This window comes from Paramisgurnus dabryanus, chromosome 12 (genome assembly GCF_030506205.2).
Source record: "Paramisgurnus dabryanus chromosome 12, PD_genome_1.1, whole genome shotgun sequence".
NCBI lineage: Eukaryota > Metazoa > Chordata > Actinopteri > Cypriniformes > Cobitidae > Paramisgurnus > Paramisgurnus dabryanus.
Window position 1 is genome coordinate 19,604,193 of NC_133348.1, and position 15,795 is coordinate 19,619,987.

The following is a 15,795-nucleotide window of genomic DNA, read 5'->3' on the forward strand; positions in this document are numbered from 1 at the left end:
CCATTTAAGTTTCCTATTTTCCACTGTAACCTTGCCTCTAGGACATTTTTGACTGCTAGAGGTGATGTGAAGGCAGGCACGGTAGTGCTTATACGCAGAGATCAAGAATATTAGACCAGAGCAAACACATGCAGATCTGCCTCTGGTTGATGTAACATATGAACGTGTGTGTTTGTTTGTGTGTGTGTGCTTTTAATGATGCTTAAAAGACAGTTTGATCCAAACACCAGATGTACAAAATGTGAACACGCTTTAGGCACTGTCCTCTATTATACGTATGTTCACCGATGTGTGAATGCAGGGTCAGAGGAACGATCTAAAAAGTTGGAAGGGACACATTTAAAGCGTTGGCTCATGAATATTAATTAGGCAGCATACCATAATTCTTTACCTGGGTGCCAGCCATAGCACATTACGCACACTGCACTGATAAAGTGACTGTTTTTTGCTTGGTCTTAAAGGAAAACACCACCATTTTTCAATACTTTACTATTTTACATTTAGCCTAGCCCCATTAAGTCCTATGGCTCCAAACAGGGATGAATTTAAAAGCCACCAAACACTTCCACGTTTTCCCTATTTTAAGACTGTTACATGAGTAGTTACATGAGTAAGTATGGTGACACAAAATAAAACTTTTGTTTGGAGCCATAGGAATGAATGGGGCTAGGCTAAATGCTTACACATTCAAGAAGCGCTTTACAAAGATTAAAAGTGCACGCATTGAAAAAAGATAGGTATGTAATTCATCAAGTTGAGATAAGAACATAGTAAAATATTGAAAAACTGTGTTGTCTTCCTTTAAAGTTGTTGTTTTATGCGCAGGCAAAACATATTATTATACTGTGGCGTATTATAGGGTGACCATATGGGCCATTCTTCCCGGATGCGTCCTGGCAAGGATTTCGGTGCGTCTTCCGGAAGTCATATTTGTTGACTGCATACGCCATTCAGTTAAAAACAAAAGACATACGATCGTAGTTTCATTCTTACCTTAAAATGTAACAGTTGCTTTTCTGTAATAATAATAATAATAATCCTCTATGGCGTATGCTGGCGACAAATACGACTTCCGGAAGACGCACCAAAATCCTGGCCAGGACGCGTCCGGGAAGAATGGCACGTATGGTCACCCTACCTATTATAATTTTTTTTAAAGTGGCAGGGACAAACGTGCACATATTTTAATAGTAGGTGGACTTAATAGAACCCTTTCTGCACCCCTGTATGTATGACCATTTAATTCTCTCTCACAAATTCTCTCTTTCTCCATCACCAGCCTGTGGTCGTGGATTCTACAAGTCTTCATCTCAGGATCTTCAATGTTCCCGTTGTCCTGCACACAGTTATAATGACAGAGAGGGCTCATGGAGATGTGACTGCGAGGATGGCTACTACAGAGCCCTCTCCGACCCTCCTTCAGTCGCCTGCACTAGTAAGTGAGCTGTTTGTGACAGTTTTTTTATGACTATGTTAACGCAGTTTGTGACAATCAAAATTACTAACAGGCAGACTCTCGAGTTCTTATTATAGCTCAAATACTTGAATACAAATAATGAATAGTTAAATTCAAGGCACTTTTCTGTTCCTGTAACCATAGTGACAGTTTAAGAGTGATTTACAAATTTAAGTTATTTTGGTTAAACTGGGTGAATGTATCATGTCTTTATGACTGGCATGTTGGCACATTTTATTCCGACTCCATAGTTCATGATCAGTCATGCAATTGTCTTACTGATTTATTTGCTGTAAAATAAGTACCTCATTATAATCAGAAGTAACGGAAGCAGATCCCAGAAGTACTTTGAACTCCTTCTCTCTATTGCTTCTTTATGTTCTCCTCCCTTCCCCTCTAATTTACACCTCTCGGTTCCTCCTCTCCCCTCTGCTGTTTCTCCTTGAATATCACAGTTATGCCATTGATGACTTATTTACACAGACTAGGGTGAAAAAAGGCTGAGAGAGAAGTTCCTCTGGGTGAGGTTGAGCTACCTGAAAATATGCTCAAGGACAGGTTCAATAGAGCAGAATCCCAGGATGTCTTCTGCTTCTTTAAGAGAAAATAAAGAGGAAAAAGCACAGCTTATGAAACGTGTTAAAGAAAGAATTGGTGCGGCACTGTTTGGTTAAAAAATGTATGATAACATTAAAATCTCTTTTTGCCTCTACTTAGATATCAAGGCTGAAGAACAAAGGCATCACTTTGAAATGAAAATAGCAAATTACTAAAAGCTCCATAGTAGGTTGCCAATACAAATTACTCCTACCATTAGATTTACTCTTTAAAATGCCTACACTTCATTATTAAATAAACCAGACATAGGCCTCCTTCAATTTTCCAAACACAAATATCATGAGCTTATATACTTTGTTATTTCTGCCACTTATATTCTTTCATTTAAGCCCATGCCAATTATAGATGTCTGAATTACAACAAAAATTAATACAGAGTAAGCTATAGACAGGAGCTGTGTTGTTGTTTGTGAAGCAAGCCAAATGTACAGGCTACCACAGAGCTGTCTATTCTGTGATGACACGCACATCACGCATGAACGAATTGCTACACACTACCTCTACTTTCCCTTCTGTCTCCACCCTCTTTTCCTCTTTCTTCTTTTTTTCCATTACGGTAACTGCCCAGAATTAACCTCACCGCTGCTTTCCAAAAGAGATGATCACACAATAAGTGATTTAGTCTAATTGTTGCCCAGTGCCCTCCAATCAAAGAACAGAGAAAACACAGGCTTAAATTCACCGCACAATATTGCTTTAGTCTCCTTTACTTTCCTTCTTTCTCTCTCCAAACACACAAGCGATCTGTCACTACCCTGACCGTGGTCTGGCTGTGGTTACTCTGTCTGGGCATGAAAACGTTGGCTTTACTCTTCCACAATTGCGTCTTTTGTTAATCAAGGGCAAAATGCCACATAAGGGAGGGATTAGGAATCATCTTGTTTTTCTCCATAGCGAATAATGGAGAAGTCACGCAACGTTGAAAATCATTAGGCCTTGATCACAATGGTGATTTAGAAACACAATGAGTTATGGAGATGACAAAGACCCACAATAATACTGGGTTAAAAAAAAATAGAATGGAGAGCGTGCAATGTTGAGATCACATGACTGCAGAGGTGTAGCATTAATAAAGATACATACTGTAGTAGGGCTGCAAAAATGAATCGGGATTACAATTACATAATCACCAAAAGCCTCAATTACAGCTGTCTATTTGTGCTCTTGTCTGTGTTTGGGCACCCAGTACAGTGGTGAGTCAGAGATTTTAAAATTGATTAGTTGACTCCTCCTTAAGCCATTAATTTTAGATTTTTTACTAACAACATAACTCCCATAATTATTTGTGATTTACATTATATTATTTAATTTTGGATATTTAGAATTTACAATGCAGCTGTTTCACAGAAAGTTATAAAACATTTCAAAACTTCAATGTAAAGTCGATTAAGTAAGGAATAATTGACAACGGGCCGCTAAATTATAAAAAAATGATGCACACCCAAGGAGGTAATGTAACACCAGGGGTGTGCATTATTTTCGAATAATACAAAGGACCGAAGTCAATTATTCTGCTTATACCACGCTTACCAAAAACATTGCTCTGGTGCCTATTTTTAGGACATTTGACAAGTTAGGTGTGCGGTTTAGGGAAAAATAATCAACACACATGGGACATTTCTCAACCAATCAGAATAAAGCATGCAAAAGCCCCATGGTATAAATAAGCAATAAGGTACGAGAGGCTGTGCTGTATCGTGAATAAGTAACGGCTGAAGGGCGTTGTTAGGCACGACACGAAGTACCTTATTGCTTTTATAAAACGGTTACCACATGATAATAAAGTAAAACAAATATTAGTGCAACTTTCATGAAGTTAAATTAATAAAAAGCATTCCTTCCGCTAGAAAAAATAGTCCCTGGCCATGAACAAAAATGTGTTCCAATGTGTAATATGCATGAAAGCTCAATTAAAAACAACAAACCGATACGTGTGGTTGCTAAGGGCGCATTGATAAACAGAACCGTTGGGTGAAGCGGTCATAGCCGTGTTTTATCGTGAATAAAGCACACCTGTTAACCAATCAGAATCAAGGATTGGAACTAGCCGTTTTATAATCGACAATAATAACCGCAACTACAATGTCAATGTGAATAATCGTCAATTATGTTTTTTGTCATAATCGTGCAGCCATAATACACACTAAATCCAGACATTTATGAAAGAGTAGGGCTGCTACATTTCTTAGAAAAATATTGAAGGGTGTCTTTGCAGGTCAAGGTTAAAGTTTGGCATCAGCTCAACTCAAGGGACATGGCAGCCATGTAATGACCACTGACCTAATTTGATATCATTGACACTTTAACCAGATTTCTAGACTTTACTCTCGAAAGTGTTGTTTCTAAGGATGACATCATTATGTTCATGTTGAAATAATATAGTGAACTGAATGTTTACATTTCTCATAATCTCACACAGATTGTTTGTATCTCAGGAGAGACATTTAAGTCTGTATAGGATAAAAATGACAGCTGAAGTTTTGTGGATTGTGTTTTAAACAGAAAGTCAGTACCATTTAACACAACACTCAAAGTTTTTAACAATTGTCTCTAGGGTCGTTATAACAAGTGATTAAGCAAATACGTACGTATAGTCCTATACGTGACTATAACAATAAGACTTTTGAAAGGTTGTTAGAAAAGTAAAAGCAATGTAAATCAAGTAGGATACTCCTAACAAACATAAATCGCGTCGCTTTTGAAGTCGTGCCGCAGTGTAGAGCGATCGAAATACTGTCCTTGGCAGACTTGTCTTAATTATCTCAGGATTAAGTTATTGTGGCCATCTGAATTGTCTGAGATGAAGATTTCTTTTTGGGATTTACAGCCGCATGGAACTGAATGGTAATTGGGGGTGAATTTACATTCGCTGAATAAACACCCTGATGGACAGCTTTTTAAATGAGCAAGGTGTAAACCTACAGAATCTTAAGCTCTGTCAATACGCACTCAACTCTTCAGAACATGGATTAAGAGATTTCCTAATGAAATTCAGATTTAAAGAATGAATGAAATTAATATTCACTTGTAGTGCGCCAAAGACATGTCTGTCATTGTTGATAGGAGAAAGAAAAATTGTGTAGTTAAGAATGTGAGAAATATTTGGTTCTGTGATTATTTCCATAGAACACAAATATTCCCAGTGGCATAGCATAAATTCACCCGGTTTTCCAGAACCTGTGAGCCGTTAAGATAAATGGGCGATACTTAGGTGAGCCTGCTGTGAATGAGGGGGGCTTACGGGAAGTTTTTTCCTCCTGAGATAGAGAGAAAGAAGGGAGTTCTTGACGGGTTTCGGAGATGACATCAATCATTCGACAGCTGCGTGCGGTATGGCGCTGGCGAGGGTCTGGAGGGGGCGGGAGAAGGGTGGGACTTTGTTAAATTGAGAAAAAGAGTAAAAGAGAGAGTGGGAGATGTTGGAAAAGTGAGACAAAGGGAAAGGTAAAGAGCGTTTAAAAATTGTCGTACAGTGATGCTACTAGACAATATGTAAGTACCATGATACTTTTCAAAAAATATCAAAATTGTTAAACTGTGGTACTTTAATGTATACCGTAAAGTTATTTTACAGTAACTCTACTGTAAGAAAACCAAAGTAATTATTGGTACTTTCTGTGAGTGAACGTATGACAAATTGAAAGAGAATTTGAAAGTGAGAGTAAATACTTCACATACTCCATTTCAACCCTCCAAGATTCATCACCTCCATTTGTTGACGTGTCCCTGTGTGAGACTTCCTTTCTTCCCACAGTTGCTAAGGGACATAAGTACAGTAGTGAAACCAGTCTCTCTCGCCCACTGCTCACTGGTTCAGTGCCTCATTCTATCCTTGGCACTTGGTATGAGTGAGGTCAAAGTTCAGGCACCATGTTTGTAGATTAGGGATTAGTGGCTAGACTGTTTGAACACGGCTCTCAAGTAGCAGCTCTCCGAGTCTGTCTCATTAGCGGGTTGAATCTTAATAGATGGAATAGCACTAAGACAGCCAAGAGCTTCTCAAAGTGCAGATAAGAACTGGATTCCTGAGTTAAGCCTAGGCGCTGCTTGGCCTGAGACTTCAGGCTTTACACACACATGCATACAGCCACTCCCCCATACGCACACATACAAGATCAGCAGGTTGACCTAATTATCATTCTCTCACAGGAAAACAGCAAGAGAAGTGGTGCTGTAGATGTCACAATCATTTTTTTTTCATTTTCTATGCAAGATTTTGGCGTGTGTTACGCATATTCTCCCACATTCTGTGCCCTTACTTCTGGTTGTTGCATAAAGCCAGCCAATCAGATTAGAGCTTGCAGGATCAATAAACGGCTTCACAGTTTGTGCGCATCACAAATGCATCGGATAATGGACTGTGGCCAGTGGGCAAGCTGTTTTGAGATTACATTTCACTATGCAATCTCTGTAGGAATGAGAGTGTGTTTTAAAATAAGGTGGAGTGGGAAAGCGAGAAAGTGTGAAAGAGGGGGAGGACGGGGGGTGTACTTTAAGCAAACTCCATATCCATTAAGAGAATAGTTTGGTTTGCCGTTCCAAGAATGAAACTGTCTGTGGCAGTTATTTGTCCCAGTTTCCCCCAGCTTTCCTCCAGCGTCCCTGCAGAACGTCTCTCAGCAGCAGACTGCAGAGGAGGTGACAGATTACATATATAGAAACACATACATACACTCGTATGTTAAAGAGCACACGAGAGCTGTAAACTCAAAGGGCATTTTGTTGTTAACCAGCAGCCGATGACGCCCACAGCAGCGTACCAAACTAAAAAGCTGGAGCTGCTAGAATCTACAGATGGGAAACTAACACTGCAATGTAATGTAATTATGCTGGCTAGCCCCAGCCACGATTGAATGTTATTGGCCCAAACATCTTTTCATTGGCTGTATTACAGCCTCATATAAACTTTAATATCTCTATTATCAATTTTCATTTTAAAGGTACTTTATTGGCATGATTCAATTTTGTCAAAGCATATACATAAAACGGCATAAAATAACACTTAGTATCAAGGTGCTAGATGATGTATGAAGTACTAAAAATAAAAAATTGTAGAATCTCTATTATTTCTAATACAGATATTTTGACCTTTTAACTTTAATTTTTTTTTAACATTTTTGAAATGCAGATAAAATATGGAAACTACACTGTAAAAAAAATCCGTAGAAATTGCAGCTGGGTTGCCGGTAATTTACCGTAGATTTAAATTTATGTTATTTACTGGCAACATTTTGTTCAAAGTTAAATGAACATTTAACATTTACAAGTGTTTGTCTTAACAGAGTAAAACAAAAAAAACAGCATCAAGCAAAACATTCTGGGAAACAAAATCTGAAGCAAAAAACTGAAAAAGGTTGATGATGATTTCTGGTTCCCAGAATTCTTTGCACGAGGCTGTTATTTTATAGTTTTATTTTGTAAAGATAAAGACTTGTTAATATTTAAAATTTATTTAACTTTGAACAAACTCTTGCCAGTAAATAACATAAATTTAAATATACGGTAAATTACCGGCAACCCAGCTGCAATTACATTGTAATTTCTACGGATTTTTTTTACAGTGTAGTACTCTTAATTTTTGGGTGCTGGCTGACTAGACGTGTGAAAATCCAGCTTTAGTCACATTTATCCCTCGGGAGCATTCCATGCTGCACAACCTTACCTCTAGGCTATGTGTACACCAAAGCATTTTTTCCTAAGGCCAGCGTATTTTTTCAGTTGTTTGCAATGGGAGTGGTGCGTTTTTCAAAAACACTGGCATCTGGCGAGGCACTCATGTTTTTAATTACTCTTCATTTCTCTTTTTTTTTACTTGTCGGTGTCACTTTTTTCTCAGACGTCAAATCACAGTGGAGGACGGGCAGGACAAATAGCACACCTACCAATTGGTGCACTGTAACAACTGATAAACAAAACAGTATCATTTCAACCAAAGCGCCTACAGCAGCACTTTAAACGCTCTACACACGGCCTTCATTTTTACGGAACTGACTATAGCTATTTATGGGATTAGAATAATATCATGCATTGTTATTAGTTACAGTGCTTTTGTTTAATGTTTTGTGGAAATTAAATCAATAGGACCTCTCCATCTTAATGCTACCTGAGTCATTGAATAGGTCTGCTCAATGACAGCTTGACTTAAGTTCCTTCTCTGTCTCAGCTGGCCATTTAAAGATAAACAATCCCTTGATCTCTGCCACTCAAGGCAGAATGAATCATGCCTGCCAAATGGAGCCATTAGTGTTATTATTATGATTATTACCCTTAAAGGTACTGTAGCCATTGAAATAGAATGATAAAACCCTAGAAGAATAAGTGTGTGTGTGTGTGTGTGTGTGTGTGTGTGTGTGTGTGTGTGTGTGTGTGTGTGTGTGTGTGTGTCAGGTTCTCCCTGAGGGGAATGGAGTAGGAGGGACCTCATTAGCATCAGTAGGTGAAGTTGTGCTTCTACCTTAAGAGATAGAGAGACAGACAGCATCTCTTCACCTGCCACAGGTGGCCCTTTCATGTCCGCCGTTCACACGTTCCCCTCCTACTTTAATGAATATGGATGGATGTGTGTCTGCCATTAGCCTTAATGAGAGGAGCAAATTTTAAGTGTCACATTAACCATTCTCACAATTCTAACGCTTGCTTTTTCCCCTTATGCATATGCACCAAGTGTTTTGTTAGTAAACGTCTCCGGTTTAATAGACCACTGATGGTAAACAGCTCAGAAAATCTATGATTCTGCATGATTTTGGGAGGTGAAATTTGGCCTTTGATCACATATTGTGTGATTAATTACCTTAAGCCTGGAGTATAGTCAGTTTTATTAAGAGTACGCGAACGTACGTGCACAGTTGAAAACACAGCCTTGCGAAGTATAGGTTATTTGACTCATACACGGACACAAACGTCCGACGCATGCGCATCGCGACAAAATGCAATGCATCTATCTCTTGGGCTACATACTACTTTATCTTGTAGGTGCATGGATGACCTATGCATACAGTGTACATGCATTCTTCTGATGATGAAAATTGCATTACGTGCACTATACGTAGACCCTCCCATGCGCTAAAACAATGGACCATACTTCAGCCTTAAGCCTCCAACAAAGTTCTGACAGTGTCTAATAGATGGCCGTGTAATGACGAATCAAAAAGTGCACAACTATTTTTAAATTAGGTTATTTGTTTGAGAGAGAGGAAGAAACATTGACATTTATACTTGCATTTTTATTTGTGGACTCCATTTTGTGTGAATTTTCAATTTTTTTTACTGGCTAAACAGTGCCAATTTCAGCTACCTAGTGTGTATGCCGTCAGTGATGATGATGTCAAGACGTGACCTGGATTGATGATGTAAAAACCACGATGTCCGTCTGGACTAAGAGTCTTAAATAAGTTATGATGTTGCACAGTCTGCCAAAATCTCACCAGACTCCTATCGTACAATCTGTCAAGCAGCGAATATAAAAGAGAGAACAAACTCGCACAGAGTGCACCCGGCTTTAGTTGTTTCATTTTGAGGGACCAGAATCGAACCTCTCCAAAACTCCTATCCCATGATGCAAGACAACCGCAAAGACGAGTTCTAATAAAAGGGATATTGAACAGGCAGTGGTGCAGTTATAAAAACATTAGGGTGATAAAAGCAAGGCTTGGTGGTTGGATAAAAGTAGCAAAGTATAAATCATTGCTTTATGAGACACGCCAGATTCTTTGGCACTGGCGGGGATTAAGGGATGATGGGTTGTTTTCCACTGTGGTCATCCGTCTGTGAGCTGGTTATTGTAGGCTGAATGGAATTCTGTGCCGTTGCTATTGTAAGGGGCGATAACTTGTTCATGATCGGACTCTTAAATTGTGAAAGCGACTCCCTCTCCCTGCTTTCATGGCTTAGGCTTCTTGTCACCTTGGTGGTCAAAAACATTGGTTTTGCCAAATTACCACCTCTATAGTTTCCAATGGAAACTCATTATCTCTTAGCCTTCTAATAAAATGCTACAGTGAGGATGAGTCCCACCAGCAAGAGGAAGATAATCTTATCTTAGGTTTTTCACCAACAGTATCCCATTGTTCATTCTTTCAATGTTTTGCTGCCACATCTCCCACTGGTCTACATTGACCTTGACAGCGCTCAACTTCAGCATTCTTTAGCATAACATCTCTATGTATCTAGGTTACAGTATAATTGCATGTCAGGATTTGCCAGGGATCTCCTTGTATCTCCTTAGTGTTTTTGTCCGAAGGGGAAAAATAGGCAGAATCCATGAGCATCTAGAGTACAATTAATGTTAACATATCGGTTGCGTATTATATCTAAACGTTCTCCCCATGTTTCACTACAGGGCCACCATCAGCTCCTCAGAATTTGCTCTACAACATCAACCACACCACCGTAAGCCTGGAGTGGACCCCGCCGGCCGACACAGGTGGCCGCATTGACGTTACATACCGGATTATATGCCGTCGCTGCACCTGGGAGCCAGAGGAGTGCTTCCCCTGCGGGAGCAATGTTGGCTATTTTCCACAGCAGAGCGGATTAACGGACACCTACGTCACCATCACCGACCTGTTAGCGCACGCAAACTACACTTTCGAGGTCGAGGCTGTGAACGGCGTGTCCGACCTCAGCCGAACCCAGCGACTGTTTGCCGCCGTCAGCATCGCCACCAGCCAAGCAGGTGAGAGGTTTCGAAATAAGTAGCTCCCTGTAACTTGTAAAGCATGCCGCTAACAATGAGTCTGATTCTCAGGAAATGCATTACCTTATACTGTAAGTTTCTTTTGGATAAAAGTGTCTAGTGGGCAGAATGTAAATTGAAGCTGATGTAACTACTGGACTGCAGATCGCAAGCTGCATTTAAAATATATACGGATTTGGGTTTTTGGCACCGTACTGGTGTGGTTTCGAGGCCTATTTTAGGCTTCAATAAAGTTCCAGCTTATATAGTCGATATTTTATTGTGTCGCTTGGGTGGACAACACTCAACTTGAGCAGGCACTTTTACAGAACAGCTCCACTGTAGTTACCGCCGTTGGGATAATTTAACAAATTATCTGGCAACGGTTTTCCTGCAGTTCATAATTTGTGGTTTTGTGGTGGGGATACAGCGGCGAACAGCGACGGATGATAAATAATAGAAGTCACGCACAAGAATACCTCTCGCGTTTCCGTTTTCATTTTTATTGCCTGCCAGGAGAACCGCCACCTTTAAATATCACTTACAGTCGCCAAGGTTGACATTCCTGCAAGAGTCTTTGTTGAATTCTTGATAAATGATATGAGCTCTCACTTTATCCTCTGAAATTAAATGGGTGGCAAATGCTTGCCCTGGTGCTGAAGTCATAGCCACAAACATTATTAGTTCACAGGCTCTCTTGTGGTTGGAGAATCGGAAATAGAGTGTGTCCCTCTTTTGTCTTTCTCTCTCTCTCTCTCTTTGTCTACACCCCTATTTCTCTCAATCTCTCACGTCTTCTCTTGCGATTGGTTGTAATGTAAGAACTGTTTCTGAGACTACACATGCTGAAGGAAGGCCACACGAGAGCTCTTTTTTTTGCTTTTTAATGAACTATTTTTTATGGAGCTGCAATACAAGATTTCTCTTTCATGCCCAAGCACCCATGAAATACAATTTGCTTTAGAATGCATACTGGCTGAGGTCATTAACAAGAGGTTAGTAGACACTGATAGCTTATCACTTCAGCAAACTAGCGCTTCGACTGCGCACGGACACAAACACACGTCTCTATCTGCTCCAAAATCTACTAAGCTGTCTATAGTATGCACGCAGCATTGAGTCCTCATAAATATTGCATACATTTCTTCAAATCAGTCATGTATGAGGTTCTTATAAAGACGCTATGTGTCGTTTTTGGAACAGAGCCCTGCAGTATTTGACTACCTCTGAAAAGAGATCCCACTGTAACTGATGTGCCACCCCACCTGCATTCAAACCTCACACTGGCATTTGCATACTGTTGTTTTAATGGTTTGCAAACAAAACAAGGTCGGTGACAGGATTATACGAGCAGCACTCACATCCACTACAGGCAAATAAAGCCAAAAGATGATAATGACCGACATGCAGGATAAAAAATAAGGCAAAGGAGCCATGGAGGAAGGCAAAATGAGTCATGAGCAAAATGTGTCATGACAGGGATCGTGACAGAGACGCACGCTGGAGTTAGAAGCTGCAAGGACACACCGACACCTTGGTAGGTTAGGAGTGAGGGAGCAATAGAAAGCAAGAGATAAACAGAGAAAGGAGAAGACCCTTGTCTCAGAGAGAGAGAGCCGTACGTAATTGTGTCTGGCATACTGACAAGAGACAATTACACCAGCCACCCTGGGCAATATTCAATCATTAGTTATTGTCAGATTGAGAAAATAAATTAGTAAACCCTTGTTTTGTATTGTTTTGTTTTTGTAGTGGCGGTAGTTACCATTTCATGTCTATCAAACTACAGAATATGCAAAAAATCTGCCATAAGAGAATAGCTTTGCGAGTATCTGCATTAGTTTCAAGATTTAATGACTCACCTTTAATAATTTATCCCAGAATCAAGTTGAATACAACAGGTTGACTCTGAGGGACCTGGACAATCAGGCCCTTGTTTGGAACTGAGATGGAAGAATTTAACCCTATCTGAGTGCGCTCAATTCTCTGCTCACCGGAGCCTTACGGGCGCAATTTTACCCCTGGATTGCCACGGCAATGGCTGACTACTTCATAATGGGTGAAAATGGAGCTTCCTGAAACAATAGGCTGCCGGCCGGTAAAACGGAGCAGGACACTCATTAACACTGATGGCTTCATCAGGACCTTTGGAGCTTTAAAAATGGCATCTTTAAAAATTGCAAAGTCAGTGTCTTTTTAAATTTTCTCTCCATGGCCACACGAGCAGGAAAATAATATGAATTAATAATATGGCTCTATTAAAATCGAGCGAGCTGCGTAAGGAGACCCTATGGTATTGCTCCAATTATTTTGGTTTTTCAGTACGTTCTTGTTGTGGTTTCAGAAGAAGGTTTAGAAAAGGAATAGTCGATTTGCCATCAAAGAGGATTTATAAAGGTAAACATACTGTAAAACAGGCAACAGAGAGAGTATATATGAAAATGAGAGAGAGAAAGGAGATGAGACCCTCTCGCCGTTCATCTCCATCTGCATGTGAATAAGTCGCTGCTACCAAGCGTAGGAGTATAAATGGTAAGCAAAGGTGCAGCGCCCAAATCCAGATGGCTATGCATCTGACAGGAATTCACACCTCTCCTTAATTATCCTTCCCATACTGAGATATAAAGACATATACAAAAAGAGACAGCAGAAAAAGAAACGTGTCCCTATGAGAAAGTGGCTACTCAAAGTCCTCATTGTTCCTCCAAAGCCTAATTACTTCCCTGCTCCACCTGAAATGGGTTTAAATAGTGACCGCTTCTGTATCGGCAGGTTCATAATCATCATTTTTTTCCCATTCACCCTTGTCGCCACTTTTTGTAGCCTCTTGTCATTCCTCCTGCAGGTGATTTTAAATTCCCCTCTTTTTCTTTTTAATGGCAATTTGTATTCATTTTTTTTCTGTCTTACTGGAGGACCACTGGAGAAGTTTTGGTGGAGAGCATTTCAATCAGCATTCCATTGTCTCTTGACATCTCTGTAGAGATGCCCTTAGATCTGTCATTCTTTCTTCCCTTTCTCATTCCATCTCTCTCTGTGTCTGTCTAAACAACACCCATTGTTCTTCCCGATGCTCCTGAGCGGAAATAGCTCACTGAAAAACCATTAATATTTATTGTGGAGAGTGCTTCTGACGAGAACAGTGTGGAATCAGGTGCTGAACAGCGAGCGCCCGAGACACGTGGTTTAGATGCAAACAGCATGCGCGGTAAACAGAATCAAAGAGAAGGAGGGCGAGAAGCTGTGGAAATGGATTTTTGATGCTTAGGTTACATGTCAGAGGTGCACAATTTGCGTGTTGCCCGCTGATAGCTGCCTCCGACTGCAGCACATTCTATCTAGGATGTTGCAAAGTGTTGCAAAGTTGTTTAAGTGTTTGAGAGGGGAGCACATTAACCCAGTAGTCTGCCATGCTGGGTTTATCTATTGCCTTGGAGAGACACTGAGCAAGTAAATAGGATAAATAAGAACGTTTCTTTCTTTACTAAGGTCTAAATAGATTCTGTATTTAGACCCGTTTTCTGAAGTCCAATCGGAGGACCTAACAGTTCAATTTAATAAGTTAATCTTAAATTCTGAAGATGTGTAGGACCTTACATGTTATTTCTTGTCATCTCCAGAAGAGAAACGCTGTACTTTGATTCCGAAAACATTTGTATTTTGAGCATTAAGAATGAGGTACACAACAGTGAGAATTTCGTTCCTCGTTGGGGCACTCTGGTCGGCATTCACAGGGACTTTTGTGACTCTGTGATGGTGTTTAAATGAAGCCGAGCACAGAGGAACCAAATGCACCCTGAATTCATCTCATATGTCAGATTTGAAACGTTACAGCCGATGTCTTAATGTGTCACAAGAAATGTCTTAAAGTGCGAGAAACCATTCTCATGCCCCAGAATGAAAGATGATCCCTCCCACAACTCTTCTGTAATTAATATTGCCACTTTTTCGACACGTTATCACTGCAAAATGGATCCCGTTTAATACCCATGAGAAGAATCACACTTTGGGGAACAATAAACCCATTGATTGATCTCTGCAAAGTCCTAATCTGCGGCAGGGACGTTAAACAAAATGGATTGATTGATTCCTTGGTTTCCCAGTTGGCCAGTGCTAGGTGGTGTAATTTTCTAGTTAAGCGGATCCCGCAAGACTCTTTTGTAGCATTTGTATGTGGTTTTATGTTACCTGAGAGCCCTTTCTCCCTCCCTTGCCTCTCTCTCTTTCTCATCTCATCCTTTTGGTAATTCCATCTGCAGTAATTTGATAAGAGCTGGACCAGTGGCTGCGATTCAACAGCTGTGGTTAAATCGCTGGTGGTCTGGCTCACAGTGGCCTCGGTGGTCTTACTCTGGGCACTTAACCTGTGGCATTGTTCAGAATGCCTCCCGATTCGTCCGTCACCCAATCCGTCAGCAATGAATAATTTTCATGCAAGGTGCACTTTAATTACTTTCCCATTTAAATGGCATTGCGGTGGCCTATCTAGGTCATTAATCTCAGTGAGGATCCTGTTGCAAGCCTTTATTGCTGGCAAACGAAGCCCCCCCCTCCAAGACTCCCAGCGGCCACTGATTCACAGTGTCCGTCTGTACTGGCCACTGTGTCACAAAAGTAATAGAGAGGAAGACTACAAAAAGAGATGTACACTTGTCTCTCAGCATGAGCAAGGGAAGGAGAAGTTGTTTTTTAACCATCTTGAAGGAGACGAGTGCAGGCATGACTTCTCATGTCCAGCAAATACAGACTCAAGACCTGTTTGTAGATCCACATTTAATTAGCTGAAGCACTTGGCAATATATTGTAAGCCATATTAATAAGTGTCAAAACCTGTAGGGTTTGATTGGATGCACAGTGTTTGACAACAAAAGATATGGAAAGCGTTCTAACCTCTCTTTTAGAAGTTAATGAGGCTATTTATTTTGCTATGATTTATGTGATTATATGAGTAATTGCCTTTTATTATTTGCTTTAGCATTGTTTTTTTCCCCTGCTGTCTTTGATCCCATCAGCATCAGACCTCTGCATTAGTAGATACATACACCCTA

General features: G+C 40.3%; 1 protein-coding gene across 4 annotated transcripts in view; it reads left to right on the forward strand.

Moving 5' to 3' along the window:
* Positions 1-15,795, forward strand: part of epha7 (eph receptor A7) — a 95,735-nt gene that overhangs the window by 26,595 nt on the left and 53,345 nt on the right. For all 4 annotated transcript variants that reach the window (XM_065257075.2, XM_065257077.2, XM_065257076.2 and 1 more), the window contains exons 4-5: positions 1,280-1,435; positions 10,412-10,747. In XM_065257075.2, coding sequence (XP_065113147.1) covers positions 1,280-1,435; positions 10,412-10,747 — 492 coding nt within the window. The remainder of the gene's footprint in view (positions 1-1,279; positions 1,436-10,411; positions 10,748-15,795) is intronic.